This window comes from Saccopteryx leptura, chromosome 3, assembly GCF_036850995.1.
Source record: "Saccopteryx leptura isolate mSacLep1 chromosome 3, mSacLep1_pri_phased_curated, whole genome shotgun sequence".
In the NCBI taxonomy this organism is placed as follows: domain Eukaryota; kingdom Metazoa; phylum Chordata; class Mammalia; order Chiroptera; family Emballonuridae; genus Saccopteryx; species Saccopteryx leptura.
Window position 1 is genome coordinate 368,701,734 of NC_089505.1, and position 22,789 is coordinate 368,724,522.

Here is a 22,789-nt window from a genome sequence, read left to right on the forward strand (position 1 = left end):
ATATCCATAAAGCTCCCCTGTGGGCGAGGACCTCAAAACCACAGAGTCAGGGGCCTTTCATCAAGAGGGGTGTGAGGAGCGGAGGGACGTGGACGTGGAGCGAGGTGACCAGAGATGCTTACAGTGAAATTCTACAAAGTCTCCTTCTAAGAACCCACAGGCATCGACGGCTGGTTCGGAGAAACACGTACCTTCGTTCCGAGAGGCCCGGGTAAGCCAGGTGGTCCACGAAGCCCCTGGGGAGAGGAAGGATGGTTATGGAGCGGAAGTGAGTGCTTGCCCAACCACGACCCCCCAGCTGTGCACCCTGCTGTCCGCACAGAGGAAACAGCCTGTGTTTGAACCACCAGGCCCTGGGATGGAACTCCTGACTCCACCCCTGGCCGCTGCTGTGTGACCTTGCACTCATCCCTCGGTCTCTCTGACTCTGCTCTCCCACCGAAGACCCTGCGTCCCTCCGGGGGCTCCCGTACGTGAGGGCGAGGCCAGGGCTCAGAGCAGGGCTCCCTGCTGCCAAGGCCCGACCTCCTCCTCCTTCACCTCTCAAGACTTGGGGAGCCCCGGGGGATGTTGTCTTCATGTTCAGGCAGGAGGGTCTCACAAACGCTACTCGGCACATGGACCCCGAAGCCCCTTCTCTGCGGGCACAACCACGACTGGCCCCAGCCGTGCTTAGGTCTGCTGGACGCCCGTCCGGCTCTGCGTCCGGCACTGGCCCAGAGCCTGGCACACAGCAAGCCATCCACCCCGGCGACCTGCCACGCCGGCCTGCAGCACCAGAGGGCGCTGTTTCCCACGCCACACCCCTTTCCAACCAGCCCCAGCCCACTGGCCGGGACTCACTTTCCGCAGAGTGTAGCCAGTGTATCCCTTCCCCCTCCCCCTCTCCTTCCCTAAGTCCAGCCTGGCCGTCCTGGACGCAGACACTGCACCTGACTCACCGGCTCTCCATCCTTCCCTGACCCAGGAGGCCCGGGGAGCCCCGGAGCACCATGGTCACCTCTGGGCCCGGCTGGCCCTGGGCTCCCTTCTTCCCCAGCTGCACCCTGGAAAGAAAAGTGACAGTTTGCAGGATCGGTGACATGCAGAGAGCCAGCTTTTCAATGGTGACCCGGCGAAGGGGGCTCAGAGGCTTCCTGCTGAGCGGTGACAGGTTGTGCTGCATTCCCCCCAAAACCCAGACGCTGACGTCCTCGTCACCACTACCTCAGTGTTGAACCAGGGACTTTTAATCAGGTTGACTTGAGGTCATAGTGCAGTTGAGTGACTGCTAATCCCGTGCGAACCCGTGTCATAAGGAGGGGACACTTGGTCACACAGAGGCACAAGGACAAAGTGAGGACAGGGAGAAGGCAGCCGTCAGTGAGCTGAGAACCGAGACCAGGAAGAGACCCTCCCCTCCCAGCCCATGGGGAGCCAGCGGTCACGGAGGACGCCTGGACACGAACACGGCAGGAACGGTGACAACGCGCTCGTGCTGGTGACGGCACCCAGCTTGCGACCTCTGTCGGAGCTGCCGCAGCAAACACATGACACGGGCCCAGGCACGCAGAGGACATCCGTGTCCCTTCCCTCCCGGGCAGGAAGGCACCGGGGACTTCTCTTACGGGCCGTGTCCACTTCGTCCTGGACTCCTCGGAGAGCAGGGAGAGCTCCCGGCTCCCCCAGGATGCTCGGGTCTGACGAGGGGGCTGGGCGTCGCGCTCGCTCCAGGCAGCTGCCCCCACCCTTCCAGAGCACAAAGCCACCAGCCCCGTGTGGCGGCCCTGGCTGTGGAGCGCCGGGCAGAACCGCACTGGCCACAGGGACCGCTTTTCCCAGGCTCCCTCGGGCCTAAGCCGCGGTCCGCATGTCCCCACCCGTCCCTGGTGGAGGGGAGGTGGGGGAACCACAGCCAGGACGGAGGACGCAACCCAGGGAAGGACTCTCTCGGTGCATGGGGCGGGGGACCTGCTCCCCTCCACGGACACACACAGACACACACACACACACACACACACACACACACACACACACCCCGAGCAGACACTGGTACCACTTTGCATTTGCACAGCCCCGGCCTTGGCCCTCAGCCTGGGCCTCCGCTCAGCGGAGGATGGGCATTTGGCTCCCTCTAGAGGTGCAGTGTGCTAACTGCTCACTGATTTCCTCACCTTGGCTCAAAGGACTAGAACTCAAAAAAAAACCTCTTCACATTTTGGTCGCCCCTTCTCGGCCGTCAGGGCCCTACTTGTAACATGCCCAGCGTGGAGCTCAGTCCTTCCGACACAGGTGGCAGAAAAAGCAAGGCAGAGCCGATGGTCAGAATATTCCCTCCCTCACTTAACCTGGGTCTCTGCTCTCGTTACTGCAGTCTAAGATGGTGTTATCTTTTTGTTAAAAAAAAAAAAAATAGCACCTGCACCACTTAAGGTTATTGCTGAGCTTATAATCCGCTAAGATGTCACAGTCCCAGGGCACTTCCCGCAGGCCGGCTGCTCGTTTTCCTCCGCAATTAATCATCTTCCTCCCTGAGATAAGTCTTGTAAAATAGAGCCTCCTCCCTAGAGTACAACGTTTACCTCTATTCTTGTTAAATTTCATCAAAACAGAAAAAATGAAAAAATGATGACCTCTTTAAAGGGTCCCAGGAGAAACAGACCAGACACACGAGTGTGCCAGGAGGGGGCCTCCGTGGAAGACCCGTCAGAAGTTGAGGAGTTGCTGAGACACCTGTCCGTGGGTGTGGAGCCTGCTCGCTGGGGAGATGAGGACAGCAGACCGCCCCCACCCCCCTCACCTGCTCTCTGTGGGTCCCTGTGACACGTCACCTCCTCAGCTAATGGCTCACAACAATGCTCACAACCTGCAATCAGCACATTATTGTCCCATTTGACAGATGAGAAAATCCAAGTGCACAGAGGGCCCCTGAGGTCAAGGTTTCTCCACGGTGGCACTGCTGACATTCAGGGTGACTTGAGCTGGGGGGGGGAGGGGCACGCCCTGGGGGTTTAGCAGACTCCTGGCCCCTCCCACCAGCTGCCTGTCACCAGCAGGTGTCAGAGACACTTTCTGAACAGCGAGGTCAGAGAAAAACGTGAAATGGGATTTCAAAGAGTGGTGGGTTCTCCCTCTCCACCCCTGCGGTGTTGGTGTTTGGGGACACCGTGCCTCTCTTCTTCTTAATAAAGAAAGCTCTTTCTCAAGGCTTGGGGCATGCTCAAAGCACGCAAAATTAGATGCACTGGGTTGAAAGAGAGCGGGAGTTTGAATCAGAGCTTGTGATGGAGGGCAAATCCATTCGTCTCAGAGCCCCAGCCTCCCCATCTGCCAGGTGGGGACGCACGGAGTCCCCTGCCTGTGGCGAGGGTCACGTGAGATGCTGCAGGGCCCCCGGCTCCTCCCCTGTGGAGAGTCCCTCTGAGCCCTGGGTCCCAACTCGGCCCACGCTTCTCAGAGACAGGCCAGAGGCCGCGTGCCCAGACGCCGCGCTGTCTTACCTTCTCGCCGCGCTCCCCGTCTTTCCCGGGGGGGCCTCTGACCCCAGGGGCGCCCTGAAGAAAGAAAGGTTATTGGCAAGGTGGCCACCAGAGCAGGGTAACCGGTCCCTTTTTAGTCAACGACTACGGCTCTGTCCCTGATACGAATTCCCCAGAGGCCTGGAGTTGTCCCCTCCCTGCCCACTGGAGCTGCCCGTCCTGGTCTGTTCCCGTGCCCGTGCACATCAGAGCTCTGCACACACAGACAAGGACTGCCTGGCGCTCTGTCCCCCGGCTGCAGCTCCCAGAGGGCAGGGCAGGGCAGGGCCTGGCTCAGAGGGGACACGGGCAGGACGAGGATGACCTGAGAACACAGGCTTATCAGAGACCTGCTGCAGCTGTGTGAACACAGCCGGCCAGAGGTGGCCTTTGAGACAAGGCTCAGGGGCAGGTGCCCCAGGGACGCACCCCAGGGACGCAGGGAGGTGAGGGGAAGACAGCGGCTCCCTGCAGGGGCACCGGGAGCCAGCGTGGGAAACACCCCCAGAGGAGCCCCGCGTCGGGCAGCTGGTCTTTATACCCCATCAGTCAGGGCTGCTGCTGGTGGACTAGTGGCCACGTGTCATGTTGGGGGACAACGTGGTCTCTAAAAGCCAGAGAAAACTCTCAGGCAAAGGAGTGTGGGCTCCTAGAAGTTGGTAGCACAAAATATAGGGGTGTGTGGGGGGGGGCAGTTCAGGCAACATCCGGTGGCATCCACAGCGCCACTCACAACCTGACTCAGCCTCCTGTGCCTCAGCTTCCTCCTGCGTAGAGGGGGCAATGACAGCATCCGCCTCCCAGGGTCACGAGGATTTCACGAGGGAACACGAGTGACATGCTCAGAACAGAGCTTGTCACGAAGAGTGGCCAGGGTTTGTCCCCTAAGCAGCCGCAGTGACACTGGCAGAGGCTGGTGACTGAGTGAGGCTGACCTCGGCCTACTGTGGGAGCACAGTTCTCTGCTGCCCTTGGGGAGATGCCACCAGGAGATGCCACCGGGTGTTGTGCTGCACAAAGTGTGAAACCGCCGTCTGCAGCGGAGCTCCGAGCTAGCGCATTAGCAGACGCGGGGGGGGGGGGGGGCGCTCAGAGAGGCAGCGCCTGGGTGTGGGCGTCAGAACGGGGGAGAAGCCAGTGCCAGCCGCCTGCTCCTTTGGAAGGTGAAAGACTGAGCCCCAAGAAGAGGCTTGCAGAGGCCTCCCAGGCCCACCCCTGCCCTTGATTACTCACCACACCTCCTGGGGGGCCGCTGGGACCGGGGGGACCGGCAGGTCCAGGAGCGCCCTGTTCAGAAGCGGCAGTTTAGACAGACCCGATGTACTGATTACAGCGGTTACCCCGGTCTCTCTCCAAACCCGCCGGCACTCAAGGCCCCGGGAGCTGCTGGGACTACGTCTGATCTGAACTCTCCCCCCACGGGGAAGGGGAACCTCCTCCCGTCTGAGTGTCACAGCACCCCAACTCGCCAGGCCTCAGAGGGGCTTCAGTACTCGGGCAGAGGTGGGGGAGAGGAGCAGGGCAGGGCTCTAGGAGGCCTCCCGGGGTGTGTGTGTGTGTGTGTGTGTGTGTGTGTGTGTGTGTCTTAGCTCTGACTGGTGAATCAGGGAAGACTTCCTGAAGGAAGTGGACTTGAACTCGACACTGAAGGCTGGGCACAGGCGCCAGGGGAAGAGACGTGGTGAAGGTACCCGGTGGGTCACCGCCCTGGAGCTGGAGGAAGCAGGGAGCTCTATACTGGAGGCTCCTCGTGTTTCTCCAGAGCCTCCTCACCTGCACGGGGTTTCCTCTTCCCCCCAAGCAGCAGCTGCTCTGGGGCTGCCTCCACCAGCAAGGCAGTCTGCCACCTGCCCCTTCACTGTGACATCCACACTGGCCACTGCCCTTGGCTGACCCCGTTCCCACTCAGCCGTGTGCACGGAGGGCCTGGTCACGCCAGTGCATCACAGCTGACCGTCAGGCCTGTGGCCCCGGGTCCAATGAGACCTGCTGGGGGCGGCCTGGTCCCGCCTCCCAAGGGGCAGCCCGAGCTCAGCACCACGAGACAGAACTCTAGTCGACCCCTGGGGACAAGTGCCAACCCCACCGAGACTCTGGCCCCGAGGAGGCCAGCCTGGAGCAGCAGCAGCAGGAGCGCCAGAGGCACGTGCGTGGAGGCGTGTCCGTGTCCGCGTGCTCATGGCTGCGCCTGCGTGTCGGGAGTTTAGGCACGTGTACATCGCAGTACGTGTGCATCTGGACTTGAGAATGTGTGTGATGTGCACAGGAGCACACCTCTCAGAGCCTGTGAGTGGGTGCTGGTGACTCCGTGTGTGTCACCGTGTGCATGCAAGTGGGAGGTGGGCACACGGACAAAGCCCTGACCTGCGGGCAATGTGGAGGCCAGCGTCCCCTTGGTCTTTCTGCTCCAGAAGCTCCCAGTCCTGGCCAGCCCCTCACGTGTGGACTGCACTTTCTCTGGTCCTTTCCCCCCAAGTTACCCAGAGCTGGGAGCCAAGGGTCCCTTCTGTGTGACCCCCCCCATCCCGAAGAGGTAGGCAGGGCAGGACTCACGGGGGTTCCAGCTGGCCCGGGCACTCCGTGTGTGCCCTCCTGTCCCTTGGCACCCTGCACAGGAAGTAATAAGAGGAGGGACATTACAGGCAGCACTGTCCTCGTCCCCTGCAGGGACTCGGGGACACCTGCTCATCAGATTCAGGCGACCCAAACCACAGACGCAGGGAGCAGGGTCTGCAGGTGCAGACGTCACCTCTCCTGGTCCTCCGCTGGCGCCTGGCGCTTATCCCCGCTTCCAACCCCGGGACGCAGGCGTCAACATGGCTGACACTTTGTGTAAGAATGGCTCAGAGGGCCTGACCAGGTGGTGGCGGAGTAGATAGAGCGTCGGATTGGGACGCAGAGACCCAGTTTCGTAAGTCCAAGGTCACCGGCTTGAGTTGTGGGCTCATCCAGCTTGAGCACAGGGTCGCTGGTTTGAGCATGGGATCATAGACATGACCCCATGATTGCTGGCTTGAGCCCAAAGGTCACTGGCTTGAAGCCCAAGGTCGCTGGCTTGAGCAAGGGGTCACTCACTCTGCGGTAGCCCCAGCCCCCCCCCCGTCCCCGTCAAGGCACATATGAGAAAGCAATCAATGAACAACTAAGGTGTCGCAATGAAGAACTGATGTTTCTCATCTCTCTCCCTTCCTGTCTGTCCCTATCTGTCCCTCTCTCTGACTCTCCCTCTGTCTCTGTCAAAAAAAAGGGGGGCTCATAGGGACCACGGCCCAGGCACATGGCCAGCCAGTGGCCTTAGGGGTCTGAGCCCAAGCAGGCCACTTCCACTGGGACTCTACAGAACACCTGAACACCAGCCCAAGAAACAGGCAGCTAAGAAGCCAAAGCCAAAAAAAAATAACAAAATAAAAAGGCTAATGCATGTTGGGCATCCTTCAAACCAGAGCTGCCAGTCAGGGCTGGGAGGGGGCGGGGCTTCTGCACCTGAAGAGTCTCAGGGAGTCAGGAGCCACCTGAGCCCAGAGCAGGCCGCCCCAAGGAGGCGGAGTCAGGGCAGGAAAGCTATGTGGCCAGAGCCAAACTCTCCTAAACCGACACATTGGTGACAGAGATGAACATCCCGGGGCCTGGGGCAGGACCCGCCCTGGAGGGCTGCATTTTGGGGCACTCTGGGTGGGCTTCTTCACCCCTGGGCATGGGGCTCAAGTCCCAGTACCGCCTGTGCCAGTCTCTGGTGGGTGCTCCTGAAAGGCAGGCCAGAGGGACCCCAGGGAGGGACAGAGGGACCCAGGGAGGGACAGAGGGACCCAGGGAGGGACAGAGGCCAGGGAGGGACAGAGGCCAGGGAGGGACAGAGGGACCCAGGGAGGGACAGAGGGATCCAGGGAGGGACAGAGGCCAGGGAGGGATAGAGGGATCCAGGGAGGGACAGAGGGACCCAGGGAGGGACAGAGGGACCCCAGGGAGGGACAGAGGGACCCAGGGAGGGACAGAGGCCAGGGAGGGACAGAGGGACCCAGGGAGGGACAGAGGGACCAAGGGAGGGACAGAGGGACCCCAGGGAGGGACAGAGGGACCCAGGGAGGGACAGAGGCCAGGGAGGGACAGAGGGACCCAGGGAGGGACAGAGGGACCCAGGGAGAGACAGAGGGACCCAGGGAGGGACAGAGGGATCCAGGGAGGGACATAGGGACCCAGGGAGGGACAGAGGGACCCAGGGAGGGACAGAGGCCAGGGAGGGACAGAGGGACCCAGGGAGAGACAGAGGGACCCAGGGAGGGACAGAGGGACCCAGGGAGAGACAGAGGGACCCAGGGAGGGACAGAGGGACCCAGGGAGAGACAGAGGGACCCAGGGAGAGACAGAGGGACCCAGGGAGGGACAGAGGGACCCAGGGAGAGACAGAGGGACCCAGGGAGGGACAGAGGGACCCAGGGAGAGACAGAGGGACCCAGGGAGGGACAGAGGCCAGGGCGGGACAGAGGGACCCAGGGAGGGACAGAGGGACCCAGGGAGGGACAGAGGGCAGGAAGGGACAGAGGCCAGGGAGGGACAGAGGGACCCAGGGAGGGACAGAGGCCAGAGGGACCCCAGGGAGGGCCAGAGGGACCCCAGGGAGGGACAGAGGGACCCAGGGAGGGACAGAGGCCAGGGAGGGACAGAGGGACCCAGGGAGGGACAGAGGCCAGGGAGGGACAGAGGGGCCCCAGGGAGGGACAGAGGGACCCAGGGAGGGACAGAGGCCAGGGAGGGACAGAGGGACCCAGGGAGGGACAGAGGGACCCAGGGAGGGACAGAGGGATCCAGGGAGGGACAGAGGGACCGAGGGAGGGACAGAGGCCAGAGGGACCCCAGGGAGGGACAGAGGCCAGGGAGGGACAGAGGGACCCAGGGAGGGACAGAGGCCAGGGAGGGACAGAGGGACCCAGGGAGGGACAGAGGGACCCAGGGAGAGACAGAGGGACCCAGGGAGGGACAGAGGGACCCAGGGAGGGACAGAGGCCAGGGAGGGACAGAGGCCAGGGAGGGACAGAGGGACCCCGGGAGGGACAGAGGCCAGCGGGGACAGAAGGACCCGGGTTTGTGGGCTTTTCTGTGTCCGGGGCCACCTGGTGGGCGAGGGTTTTCTTACCGGCGGTCCAGGGAGTCCCGGAGGCCCCTGCTCTCCAGGGTGGCCCTGTGGTCCCTGCAACAAAGCAAACCACCCACAAACGAGGTCACCACCCTTGCTCTGTGCAGACGGGGCGGGGCGTGGACGTGAGCAGTGGGTATAAGCTGAGGTCCCCAGATAGGGGGGCATCCTTAGGGCCCCGAGGGAGAAGGGACAAGAGGAGAACCACATTCGGTTCTGCTGGGCCCCGTGGGCGGACTGCGCATTCGGACCTGCAGATGCTCGGCCCTTGGACACCCTGTTCTGGGGGGGGGGCACGGGGCACTCACCGGCTCCCCAGGCACGCCGCGGTCCCCCTTCTCTCCTCTCGGTCCTTGCTCTCCCTGTCGGTGGAGAGGCACCAGGTATAGCAATGTGCCCGCCCACCCACAGGCCTGGCCACAGGGCCCGCCAGCCCCAGTATGCACCTGCCCCTGCCCCACCCAAAGCAGTTCCTCCCACTCCGCTCAGACTCCGACCAATCCCTACTCACCCTTCAGACCTCAGGTTAAGAATCACTTCTTGAGGATAACTGAACCTCAAACCCAGCCAAGCCCTCTAGCCACGGACACGCAGACCAGGCCTGGGAGCACTGCTACACGTATCTGTGGTCACTCCTGTGTCCCAGAGCCATGGACACGCAGACCAGGCCCGGGAGCACTGCTACATGTATCTGTGTGGTCACTCCTGTGTCCCAGAGCCATGGACACGCAGACCAGGCCAGGGAGCACTGCTACACGTATCTGTGTGGTCACTCCTGTGTCCCAGAGCCACGGACACGCAGACCAGGCCCGGGAGCACTGCTACACGTATCTGTGGTCACTCCTGTGTCCCAGAGCCACGGACACGCAGACCAGGCCCGGGAGCACTGCTACACGTATCTGTGTGGTCACTCCTGTGTCCCAGAGCCACGGACACGCAGACCAGGCCCGGGAGCAGTGCTACACGTATCTGTGGTCACTCCTGTGTCCCAGAGCCATGGACACGCAGACCAGGCCCGGGAGCACTGCTACACGTATCTGTGTGGTCACTCCTGTGTCCCAGAGCCACGGACACGCAGACCAGGCCCGGGAGCACTGCTACACGTATCTGTGGTCACTCCTGTGTCCCAGAGCCACGGACACGCAGACCAGGCCCGGGAGCACTGCTACACGTATCTGTGTGGTCACTCCTGTGTCCCAGAGCCACGGACATGCAGACCAGGCCCGGGAGCACTGCTACACGTATCTGTGTGGTCACTCCTGTGCCCTCCAGCCACGGACACGCACACCAGGCCCGGGAGCACTGCTACACGTATCTGTGTGGTCACTCCTGTGTCCCAGAGCCACGGACACACAGACCAGGCCCGGGAGCACTGCTACACGTATCTGTGGTCACTCCTGTGTCCCAGAGCCACGGACACGCAGACCAGGCCCGGGAGCACTGCTACACGTATCTGTGTGGTCACTCCTGTGTCCCAGAGCCACGGACACGCAGACCAGGCCCGGGAGCAGTGCTACACGTATCTGTGGTCACTCCTGTGTCCCAGAGCCATGGACACGCAGACCAGGCCCGGGAGCACTGCTACACGTATCTGTGTGGTCACTCCTGTGTCCCAGAGCCACGGACACGCAGACCAGGCCCGGGAGCACTGCTACACGTATCTGTGGTCACTCCTGTGTCCCAGAGCCACGGACACGCAGACCAGGCCCGGGAGCACTGCTACACGTATCTGTGTGGTCACTCCTGTGTCCCAGAGCCACGGACATGCAGACCAGGCCCGGGAGCACTGCTACACGTATCTGTGTGGTCACTCCTGTGCCCTCCAGCCACGGACACGCACACCAGGCCCGGGAGCACTGCTACACGTATCTGTGTGGTCACTCCTGTGTCCCAGAGCCACGGACACACAGACCAGGCCCGGGAGCACTGCTACACGTATCTGTGTGGTCACTCCTGTGTCCCAGAGCCACGGACACGCACACCAGGCCCGGGAGCACTGCTACACGTATCTGTGTGGTCACTCCTGTGTCCTCCAGCCACGGACACACAGACCAGGTCCGGGAGCACTGCTACACGTATCTGTGTGGTCACTCCTGTGTCCTCCAGCCACGGACACACAGACCAGGTCCGGGAGCACTGCTACACGTATCTGTGGTCACTCCTGTGTCCCACAGCCACGGACATGCAGACCAGGCCCAGGAGCACTGCTACACGTATCTGTGTGGTCACTCCTGTGTCCTCCAGCCACGGACACACAGACCAGGTCCGGGAGCACTGCTACACGTATCTGTGGTCACTCCTGTGTCCCAGAGCCACGGACACGCAGACCAGGCCCGGGAGCACTGCTACACGTATCTGTGGTCACTCCTGTGTCCTCCAGCTCAGAGCTGGGCAAGCAGACCATCAGTGAGAGATGGTGCACAGAATGCACAGAGGACCCTGGGCACACTTGGAAGCAGATGAGGCAGGTGTTGACTACCTGTTTGGGACCCTGGGCACACCTGGGCAGCAGGTGCTGACACCTGTTAGGGACCCTGGGCACACCTGGGCAGCAGGTGCTGACACCTGTTTGGGACCCTGGGGTGGCTGGTCGGCTTCTAGTTGGTGGAGGAGGAGGCACACAGACAGACATGGCCCTGTGCGGTCCCAGGCTCCACGCCGCGCCCTCTGTCCTCACCGGGGCAGACTGGAAACCTTGCTCCAGATGACCAGCCACTCCCATCTCGGGAGCTCCCCGCTGAGCCCCTGTGCGCATCTGCAGGGCCCGGGCTGCTTCCCTCCTCTCCACGCCTCCCGCTGAGTGGAATCTGCTCAGCCCAACGTGCGGATCGTGACCCGGTTCAGCGAGACTGCCCCTTCCTGCAAAGTGCTTCGCGGTGTGAACGTGGGGAGGTTTTCCACAGATCCGAGTTCATTCCTTGGTTGAGAAGCTCCGTTTCCAACCTGCCAGGCTCAGGACCCTGAGCAGTCGGGGTGAGGAGGGACCGTGGGGGCTCATGAGAAGATGCTCAGCCCATCTGCCCTGGGCCCGGAGTCAGGAGGCAGAGCCTTCGGTGCTGGGGGCCACGGGAGACGCCCCTCCAGGCTGGCGAACGCACGAGTGCTCCTGGCTTCTCTCTCCCCCCACGGCCCCCGCTGGGGCAGTCAGCCGAGCCTGATTGCTTCTTGGGGGCTCAGTCCCTGCAAACCCAGCCTTGGTGTGGAGTCCTGGCAGACACCTCCGCACACAGACGGGGTAGAGTTGGCACGACGGTGATTTCTCCACGTCCAAGGCTGCCTGTCCCTCCTGCTTCCGGCTGAGTAATGGGCTCCTTTGTCCACCTGGCGTCCCCAGACCTGCGCACCGCCCAGCAGCCCCCACTGTGTCCTCCACAAACAGCCATCGCCAGGCAGCCTGGAGGGCATCCCAGGCGCGGCCCCAGCCACGCCAGGAGCTCCTGGCCCCAGCGGCAGGCACTTCCTTCTGGCCCCTTCTCCATCTGTGCCCCAGGCACCGGCCTGAGAGGAGCAAGGGAGACTCAACACAATGCTTTTCAAAACAGTCAGGACAAACATGGTTACCACGGTGACCAGGCTGGTCCCAGAGAGATCCCTGCAACAACCCACGGGGAACCTTCCCCTGACCCCAAAGACTCCACCTCCTTGCTCTGCATCCACGAGTGGCTTCCTGGTCCCTGCAAAGCTTCAGACCCTGCAGGAAGGTGTCACCCCTGGGTTCTCAGGGGGGCCAGGCAGGTCTCAGCTCTGGACCCTGGGCCCCTGGGCCATCTCGCTGAAACTCCTTGGAAATAGCTTTTTATGGGGCAGTCCCGTCAAGGAGAGGCTGAAGTGTGGGCTTGTGTCAAGCTGAGGGACTCAAGATGGGGCCAAGGGAGACGGACCGACTGCAGCTTCAAGGGTGGAGGACGTGCCCGGGGTGGCGGTCCTGGGGGAGGGGCGAGGGGTGGGGCGGACGAGCACAAAGCCACCACGGGGTGGGGCTGAGCCCTGCACTCGGCAGCAGGTGGGGACAGCGAGGGCCTTTCAGCGGACAACTCCGTCTCAGAGATCTCCCTGTCCAAGGCAGGCCCTCTGCGAGCCGCTTTGCTGCTCTGAGCCACAGGGTCACCCCCCGTGAAGTGGGTGCCATCCTCGGGGTGGTGTGAGCGACACCAGGCTGTGCCTGCCGTGTTAGCTGGTCCTGCTGTGTCCCTTTGAGTCCTTCTTCTCAGAGAGCAGGGGGCACAGCCAGAGGAGCCGGATCAGAGAGGGCCCTCCCTGCGGGCACCTCCGTCTGCAGCCCGTGCCGTCCCGGGGGGGGCCCCTCCTCACGTCCTCGCCGGCCGGGGCACCTCGGAAGAAGCTCACTACCCCCCTCCCCGTCTCCTTCCGTGTAGATGTCAGTAGGTGGCTCAGTCACGTGCTCCGTCCTTCCCCGCTGTGGACAGGGTCCTTCCTGGCTCCTTAGGCTGCCCCCTTACTATTGAAGACGGGGGCCAAGCAGCCACTGGCCGGGGGTTCTGTGTGGCCGGCTCCCTGTGGGGCACGTCCCAGAGCAGCCGGACAAGTCCCCACACGGGAGAGCCGTGCCCACCGGGAGCACAGGGGAAACACAGGGCTCAGTCTCCAGCCGCACTGTCCCCAGGGGCACACAGAGAGCCTGAGGACACGGGTCCCCAGAACTCTCCACAAGATGAACAGGGGAGTGTTCCGCCAGGTGCGGAAAAGGCAGCTTTCGCTCCTGCCCAGGGGCGCCATCCTTACAAGAAGCCACAAGCTGCCCCTCTATCGCCACACCCGAGCAGGCTGGCTGTCCTCTGAGCAGCCTCTCTTAGACCTGGCTCCTCCCATGACTATGTCCCCTCTGTCCCCAACACGGCCGGCACCCACAGCAAGCGCCTCACTCTGCTCACTAATTTTCTGCCACCTCTCATATGATATTTCTGCTCCCCTCCAAGATGGTACCAGGGACTCTGTGTGGAGGGAAGGATTAAACTGACCCCAGGAGGGTCTGCCCTTGGCCTTGGGCTGGGGGAGGTGTCCTCCAGGCCCCAGTTCCTTACAAGTCCCATCCCCCACCTGCTGCCAGGACAAGCCCGGCAGGGACCTGTGTGGTGGGCAGGGAGTCAGGACCCAGCCGAGACCACCCCCAGAGCACCTGCGGGGTCACAAGCCAGGGGCACCGCTGGCCCCAAGGGGGTGCTGCACTTACCGGCACTCTCGGGTATGGAGTGAATAGCGGCGTCTGGAAGAGAACCACAGGAAGGAGAGAGAGGTGAGCGATTTTAAACACCGGACTCTGAGAGAATCTCCAGGTGGGATATAGCCCAGGGTTTCCTTTACTGACGATTGCTTCTGACAACGGGAGTCACACTGCTTTAGAGCCCTGAGCATCGGTGAAGACAGGACAGCACAGTGGATGGATGGGGGGACCCTGGAGTCCCAGGGCCTGAGCTCACGCCCTGTCACCCCCACCTAGCGACTGTGCGACCCTGGTCATCTGTCAGCCTCTACGTCCTCGTGGATAAGACGGGATGAAGCTTCCTCCATGCAGGCTGCGGGGGTGGTGGTGGGGGCTGCATCCACCCCTGTGCGGGCAGCTGTGCCCAGATGCTGCTGCCCCACCACAGTGTCCTTTCCACTGTCAGCACCTCTCGCAACGATGCAGGTGACACGGACACCAAGGAGAGGGGTCAGCCTCTGGGCCCTCTTTATCTCGGCCGGACCCCAGCCTCGCCCACCCACGCCGCCCGGAGCACCCCCACGCGGCACCTCAGCTCCAGCCCCAAGCCTCCGAGTGCCCTCCCCCCGACACGCTCCCCTCCCCCCGACACGATCCCCTCCCCCCGACACGCTCCCCTCCCCCCTCACACGCTCCCCTCCCCCTGACACGCTCCCCTCCGCCCGACACGCTCCCCTCCCCCCGACACGCTCCCCTCCCCCCGACACGCTCCCCTCCGCCCGACACGCTCCCCTCCCCCCGACACGCTCCCCTCCCCCCGACACGCTCCCCCCTCCGCCCGACACGCTCCCCTCCCCCCGACACGCTCCCCCTCCCCCCGACACGCTCCCCTCCCCGACACGCTCCCCTCCCCCCGACACGCTCCCCTCCCCCCGACACGCTCCCCTCCCCCCTCACACGCTCCCCTCCCCCCGACACGCTCCCCTCCGCCCGACACGCTCCCCTCCCCCCGACACGCTCCCCTCCCCCCGACACGCTCCCCTCCCCCCGACACGCTCCCCTCCCTCCAAACACGCTCTCCTCCCCCTGACACGCTCTCCTCCCCCGACACGCTCCCCTCCCCCCTCACACGCTCCCCTCCCCCCGACACGCTCCCCTCCGCCCGACACGCTCCCCTCCCCCCGACACGCTCCCCTCCCCCCGACACGCTCCCCTCCCCCCGACACGCTCCCCTCCCCCCGACACGCTCCCCTCCCCCGACACGCTCCCCTCCCCCCGACACGCTCCCCTCCCCCCCGGACACGCTCCCCTCCCCCTACACGCTCTCCTCCCCACCGACACGCTCCCCTCCCCCCCGACACCCTCCCCTCCCCTCCCCCCGACACCCTCCCCTCCCCTCCCCCCAACACGCTACCCTCCCCTCCCCCCGACACGCTCCGCTCCCCTCCCCCCGACACGCTCCCCTCCCCCAGACACGCTCCCCTCCCCTCCCCCGGACACGCTCCCTTCCCCTCCCCCCGACACGCTCCCCTCCCCCCGACACGCTCCCCTCCCCCGACACGCTCCCCTCCCCCTGACACGCTCCCCTCCCCCCGACACACTGCCCTCCCCCCGACACGCTCCCCTCCCCCCGACACGCTCCCCTCCCCCCCGACACGCTCTCCTCCCCCCGACACGCTCTCCTCCCTCCAAACACGCTCTCCTCCCCCTGACACGCTCTCCTCCCCCGACACGCTCCCCTCCCCCCGACACGCTCCCCTCCCCCTGACACGCTCCCCTCCCCCCGACATGCTCTCCTCCCCCCGGACACGCTCCCCTCCCCCAGGACACGCTCCCCTCCCCCCGACACGCTCCCCTCGCTCTCCTCCCCCCGAACACGCTCTCCTCCCCCCGACACGCTCCCCTCCCCCCGACACGCTCCCCTCCCCCCGACACACTCCCCTCCCCCCGACATGCTCTCCTCCCCTGACACGCTCCCCTCCCCCCGACACGCTCCCCTCCCCCCGACACGCTCCCCTCCCCCGACACGCTCCCCTCCCCCCGACACGCTCCCCTCCCCCGACACGCTCCCCGCCCCCCGACACGCTCCCCGCCCCCCGACACGCTCCCCTCCCCCCGACACGCTCCCCACCCCCCGACACGCTCCCCTCCCCCAGACACGCTCCCCTCCCCCCAACACGCTCCCCTCCCCCCGACACGCTCCCCTCCCCCCGACATGCTCTCCTCCCCTGACACGCTCTCCTCCCCCGACACGCTCCCCTCCCCCCGACACGCTCCCCTCCCCCCGACACACTCCCCTCCCCCCGACATGCTCTCCTCCCCTGACACTCTCCCCTCCCTCCGACACGCTCTCCTCCCCCCTTCCTCCCACTAACTGAGCCCTCCCCTTCAGGGCTCTTTGGAAAGTCATTGTCTTCAAGGATCCCCCTTCCCCTCCGCTGCTAAACAGAAATCCGATCCCTGTCTTTCGCATCCTGTCCTTTCTCTCGAAAGCGTTTGCTGTGGTTTGTAATAAAGGCTTCTCTGACCCACTGTGGGCGGACAGTTTCTCTCTGACTAGGCTGTGAACTCCATCAGGTCCAAAAGCTGCCGATGTCTGACTCAGTGCAGGTGCTCAGAAAACAAACTCACACATACAAAGTGAATGGGCAGCCCCTGAAGCCACACTCAACCTCCCTGAAATCAACGGAGCAAAGCACAGAACATCACGGGCCAGGGAGTAGTAAGATGAAATATACAGTAGTTTCTACTTAGTATATTTAGTATCTACGAATGTATCGGAAATGGTGCTATGCACGTGCATGATGTCAGTTCATGTCCACTGCAATTGTATAAGATCGCTGGGTATAACATATATATATTTCACAGATGAGAAAACAGAGTCCTTTTGAAGTGAAGCAATGTATCAAAGACCGTGGTGCCCATGAATGGAAGAGTTGTGATTCAAACCCATGTTTTTCTGACTCTGAAGCCCGTGTTCCACTCAACACCTGCTCACATGCCTGTCCTCGTCCCTGCAGAGGGGGGAGCAGGAGGCGGAACTGAGGCTAACGGTTGTTTGCCCACACTGCACTCTTACCCTGCACCAGCTTCCCACTGCTTCTTGTCTCTGGAGCTCAGTTTCCCCAGTGTAACAGGCGGGTACATATTCTCAGGAACCGGCCATCGTTCTGATGTGTCGTAAGGTGCTTGCTGGGTTCAATAAGTCGGCAAGCACCAGGCGGTCTTAGAGAAACTGACATATAGTATCTTTGGATTAAAAAACCTGGGGCTAGGTATAGCTCTAGGCAAACTCCGTGAGAAAGACAGTGATAACTAAGGTGTGTGTGTGGAGGGGGGGGAGGCATCTGGATGCCTTAGGAATTGAAAGGAGAGAAGATTAGAAGCAGAAGAACTTACAGTTCCGGGCAATCCGGGGGGGCCTGCGGGACCAGCTTCACCCTGGATGAAGAAACCGAAGACATGTCAGCAGCAATCCTGCAGATTGCCTGTCCTGGGACGTCTGTCCCCAGACAAAAGAATGACCCGCCCTGCATCTGCCTGGATGGGTGGATGGGTGGATGGGTGGATGGATGGTGGATGGGTGGATGGATGGATGGATGAGTGAGTGGGTGGATGGATGGATGGGTGATGGATGGGTGGATGGGTGATGGATGGGTGGATGGGTGGATGGGTGGATGGATGGTGGATGGGTGGATGGATGGTGGATGGGTAGGTGGATGGGTGGTAGATGGGTAGATGGATGGTGGATGGGTGGATGGGTGGATGGGTGGATGGGTGGATGGATGGATGGGTGGATGGGTGGATGGATGGTGGATGGGTGGATGGATGGATGGGTGGATGGGTGGATGGATGGATGGGTGGATGGGTGGATGGATGGTGGATGGGTGGATGGATGGATGGATGGTGGATGGGTGGGTGGATGGGTGGATGGGTGGATGGATGGTGGATGGGTGGATGGATGGATGGATGGATGAGTGAGTGGGTGGATGGATGGATGGGTGATGGATGGGTGGATGGGTGATGGATGGGTGGATGGGTGGATGGGTGGATGGATGGGTGGATGGGTGGATGGATGGTGGATGGGTAGGTGGATGGGTGGTAGATGGGTAGATGGATGGTGGATGGGTGGATGGGTGGATGGGTGGATGGATGGATGGGTGGATGGGTGGATGGATGGTGGATGGGTGGATGGATGGATGGGTGGATGGGTGGATGGATGGATGGGTGGATGGGTGGATGGATGGTGGATGGGTGGATGGGTGGATGGATGGTGGATGGGTGGATGGGTGGATGGGTGGATGGATGGATGGGTGGATGGGTGGATGGATGGTGGATGGGTGGATGGATGGATGGGTGGATGGGTGGATGGATGGTAGATGGATGGATGGATGGATGGTGGATGGGTGGGTGGATGGGTGGATGGATGGTAGATGGATGGATGGATGGATGGTGGATGGGTAGATGGATGGATGGATGGTGGATGGATGGGTGGGTGGATGGATGGATGGTGGATGGGTGGGTGGATGGGTGGATGGATGGTGGATGGATGGATGGATGGATGGTGGATGGGTAGATGGATGGATGGATGGTGGATAGATGGGTTGATGGGTGGATGGATGGATGGATGGGTGGGTGGATGGATGGATGGTGGATGGGTGGGTGGGTGGATGGGTGGATGGTGGATGGGTGGGTGGATGGGTGGATGGATGGTGGATGGTGGATGGGTGGATGGTGGATGGAGGGTGGGTGGATGGGTGGATGGATGGTGGATGGATGGATGGATGGATGGATGGTGGATGGATGGATGGATGGTGGATGGGTGGGTGGATGGGTGGATGGATGGATGGATGGATGGTGGATGGATGGATGGATGGTGGATGGGTGGGTGGATGGGTGGATGGATGGATGGTGGATGGTGGATGGGTAGGTGGGTGGATGGATGGTGGATGGGTGGGTGGGTGGATGGGTGGATGGATGGTGGATGGATGGATGGTGGATGGGTGGATGGATGGTGGATGGATGGATGGATGGTGGATGGGTAGATGGATGGATGGATGGTGGATAGATGAGTGGATGGGTGGATGGGTGGATGGATGGTGGATGGATGGTGGATGGGTGGGTGGATGGGTGGATGGATGGATGGATGGTGGATAGGTAGGTGGGTGGATGGATGGTGGATGGGTGGATGGATGGATGGATGGTGGATGGGTGGGTGGATGGGTGGATGGTGGATGGGTGGGTGGGTGGATGGATGGATGGTGGATGGGTGGGTGGATGGGTGGATGGATGGATGGATGGTGGATGGGTGGGTGGGTCGGTGGGTGGATGGATGGATGGATGGATAGACACAGACAGGCAGGCAGGCGATTCGCAGTTATAAAACAGTCAGACATGTAACTACCCTGTGCTTTGAGAAGTACCCATGCTGATGTGACCAGCTATTGGCCACTTACATCACCTTGGCCCACACCCAGCAGGGCAGCCACGCTGGGCACCGTGCCCTGCAGAACCAGGCCTCCAGCTCCCTTGAGGACCCCACCGGGCCCTGTCCCACCCTCTCTGAAGGGAACAGGCTGTTCTAGAGGCCCGAGGGGACAATATGACATTCCTGTAACACAGGCTTGAAGCTCCTGAGCCTGAAACCTCACTACCCTTGTCTGCGTGATTGTGTCTCTTCGGGCTGTGCTCCTCTTTGCAGAATACCGTGGCTCCAGCACTGTCTGGGGCCTGAGGCCAGCAGGCCCAAGGAAGGGGAGACTGTCACAACGTCTTCCCTGAGAACAGGCGGTCCCTGAGCCACTGCCCGCCGGAGGAGCCACAAACACAGTCCCCCAACCTGTACCTCCACCCTTGTCACGGCCGTGTCAGGACACGGGCATCTCCCCCAGGTTCTCGTCCATGGCTGAGCTCCACACATGGTAACCAGTGGACACATGAATGGATAACGTGGGCTCAGAGAGGGACAAGGCCACCCCGAGTAAACAGTTCTGCAGGAGTAAAAGTGGTTGCTGGGTTGTTTTCTATCATTATTTCTAGGGCCGCTGGTATACGTTTTTAGATGCATTAACTCATTTGCACTCTCTCTCTCTCTCTCTAAATGCCTGGAACAGAGATACTTTAGGATTCCCATTTCACAGGTGAGGAAAACCGAGGCAGTAACAGCCATGCACGTGCCCGAAGTCACAGAGCCCGCAAGTGGCGGAGCCTGGTTTCAGTCTGACCCTAACTGGGGCGGCATCGCCCTGCAGGAGCCTCTCGGGAGCTGCAGGGAGGAAGCGCTTCCTCGGTGCTGTCTGCAAGCTCGGTGCTGTCTGCAAGCTCCCCGAGTCTGCCGGCTCGGTGCTGTCTGCAAGCTCGGTGCTGTCTGCAAGCTCGGTGCTGTCTGCAAGCTCCCCGAGTCTGCCAGCTCGGTGCTGTCTGCCAGCTCGGTGCTGTCTGCAAGCCCCCCGAGTCTGCCAGCTCGGTGCTGTCTGCAAGCTCCCCGAGTCTGCCAGCTCGGTGCTGTCTGCCAGCTCGGTGCTGTCTGCAAGCTCGGTGCTGTCTGCAGCTCCATCCGAGTCTGCCAGCTCTCTTCCGTGTGCTGCTGACCCCGCTCGTCTGAACCAGCTGACCCAACAGTAACAATCCAAACGAGCAAAGCTCAGCGTTTTCCCGTCACACGTGTGAACGGTACACACAAGAGGACTCCTGGAGGAGAGCTGTGTCTCCAGCCCAGAGCCCTGGAGACTGGCTTTCTGCAAGGCCTCCTCCTCCCAGGGCTGTGGGGCAGGGGAGGCCCGGCGGGCGGGCAAGGTGGGTGCGGAAGACCCCTGGCGGCTCTCTGGCCTGGAGGATAAGGCTCTGCTCAAGAAGGACCTGTGTGTCCCGGAGTGAATGTGACTGACCGGGTCCCCATCCCAGCTCCTCCAGGAGCTGCTGCAGGGGGTAGCATCAGACCGGTGTCCAGAGACACTGGGCTTCCACGCTCACGGGGGCTGGCCGGGGGAAGTGGACAGAGAGCAGCCAGGCACGGGCAGGGCGCAGCAGAAGGGGGCGGCCTTGGTTTCACGCTTACTTCGGGGCGTGAACCAGAGCTGCCCATCGCTGCGTACGCACTTCCCCGGAGGACAGGAACGCCAGCCAGATTCTGGCGGCTCGGATGGGATATGGCTGTGACCCTGGCAATTCTGCCAAGGCCATAAAGGGTGGGGGGTTGGTGGCCTCTCTGAGCCCTGTGTGTTCTGGAAACGAGCTTCTCAAACAAAAACCGCATTTCTGAGAAGTCCCTGAGAGCAGCGGGCCTGGCCGGCTTCCACGCAGACCCCTCCCCGTTCCAGGCTCCGTGACTTAAAAACCACAGCCGGGGAGTGAGAAGGGGGTAGGGGTCCTGGGGCCAAGCGGGAAAGACAAGGGCGCAGGCTGGCGGGAGGGTGGGGGGGAAACGGGTGCACCCCTGGGCGACGGAGGGGCCTTGGTGCCGAAGGGGGGACGCCAGGCCCCTCTGGGTGTGTGACCACCCGGACAGCAAGCCCCGGCCCAGGGAGGCCAGAGTACCTGCTCAGAGCCACACAGTGAGGAGAACCCGCACGACAACCCGGGCACCAGTCCAACCCTAAGAACGGGGCACCCTGCGCTGCCGCGGGGAACTCCCACAGGGACCGGGGCGCCCTGCGCTGCCACGGGGAACTCCCGCAGTGTCCTGGGTGCCCTGCACTGCTGCAAGGAAGTCCCGCAGTGTCCCAACCAGGGTGGGGCCACTCTTACCTTTTCTCCTTGGTCACCTTTCTGCCCCGGGGGGCCCAGCGCACCTCTCTCTCCCTGCAGCAGAGACCAAGTGGGAGAGCATTAGCACTCAACCGTGTGAACACCCGCCTGCTCGGGTAGGACCAGGGGACCCTGGACACACCCTTCCCTCCGTCCGACCTGCCCTGGCCTTTCAGTGAACTGCGCGGTGACGCCGGGCTCAGGGGCGCCCGGCCAGGAAGTGTGGCGCCCTGGATCACCCGGGGGGCACCTGACAGATGATGTCCCCCGCCTGCTCGCCCCAGCCCACGCCCCCCCCCACCCTGCACTGGACTGACTGCAAGAGGGGCTGCTCTCCACAGGCAGTGGGCACAGGAGACGTGGGGTGGGGGCTGCCAGTGCTCACCTGCTGGCCTTTCTCTCCGTGCAGGCCCGGGAACCCTGGGGCGCCCGGGAGGCCGGCCTGTCCCTGCGGAGACAACAGGCGCCCTGGTCTTCAGGGTCTCCGTGGGGCCCTCCGGAGCTCCATGCTGCGGCACGCTCTCCTCTGCTCTCCCGCCCCCCACCCCTGAGCTCCGGCTTGTGGGAATAACACGGAAATTAGTGGGAAAGGGGGTGCTAGGGGACGTGTAAATTGGGGCGTCCAAGCTCTCCCTCCCTCTCTGGCTGTTCCCTCTCCCAAGAACCCACTTGGCCTCTCTTGGTGTCCAACTCCTTACCCTTGAGGACTCAGACACAATGTCACTTCTCATGGTCAGTCCTGACCATCTGTCCTGATATTCCCCAAGTCTCACCTGCCTGTCACCACCCCCCACACCTGTTCAACTGCTCCTGGTTCAGGGATGTGACCCCAGGGCCAACTCAGGGACGGATGCAGAGAGCGTGCTGGCAGTCACTAGGTAAGTGAACAAATGAACTGAATGCAGTGGGCCCCAGAAGACAAGAGCTACCGGCCTCGTGTGTGTTGCTGAATGAAGGCCTCACATGAAGAATGGAGGGGAGAAGAGGAAGGAAGGAAGGGAGGGAGGGAGGGAGGGAGGGAGGGAGGGAGGGAGGGAGGAAGGAAGGAAGGGAGGGAGGGAGGGAGGGGGGAGGAAAGGAGGGAGGGAGGGAGGGAGGGAGGGAGGGAGGGAGGGAGGGAGGGAGGAAGGAAGGAAGGAAGGAAGGAAGGGAGGGAGGGAGGAAGGAAGGAAGGAAGGGAGGGAGGGAGGGAGGGAGGGAGGGGGGAGGAAAGGAGGGAGGGAGGGAGGGGGGAGGGAGGAAAGGAAAGGAAAG

At 62.5% G+C, this 22,789-nt stretch overlaps 1 protein-coding gene across 1 annotated transcript in view; it reads right to left on the reverse strand.

Annotated features, from left to right (window-relative positions):
• Nucleotides 1-22,789, reverse strand: part of COL22A1 (collagen type XXII alpha 1 chain) — a gene marked incomplete at its 5' end in the record, with an annotated part of 223,216 nt that overhangs the window by 66,064 nt on the left and 134,363 nt on the right. The window contains 11 exons of the mRNA XM_066372771.1: nucleotides 192-236; nucleotides 942-1,046; nucleotides 3,480-3,533; nucleotides 4,731-4,784; nucleotides 6,051-6,104; nucleotides 8,629-8,682; nucleotides 8,937-8,990; nucleotides 13,820-13,852; nucleotides 17,189-17,230; nucleotides 21,536-21,589; nucleotides 21,921-21,983. Of these exons, the coding sequence (XP_066228868.1) occupies nucleotides 192-236; nucleotides 942-1,046; nucleotides 3,480-3,533; nucleotides 4,731-4,784; nucleotides 6,051-6,104; nucleotides 8,629-8,682; nucleotides 8,937-8,990; nucleotides 13,820-13,852; nucleotides 17,189-17,230; nucleotides 21,536-21,589; nucleotides 21,921-21,983 (612 nt within the window). The remainder of the gene's footprint in view (nucleotides 1-191; nucleotides 237-941; nucleotides 1,047-3,479; nucleotides 3,534-4,730; nucleotides 4,785-6,050; nucleotides 6,105-8,628; nucleotides 8,683-8,936; nucleotides 8,991-13,819; nucleotides 13,853-17,188; nucleotides 17,231-21,535; nucleotides 21,590-21,920; nucleotides 21,984-22,789) is intronic.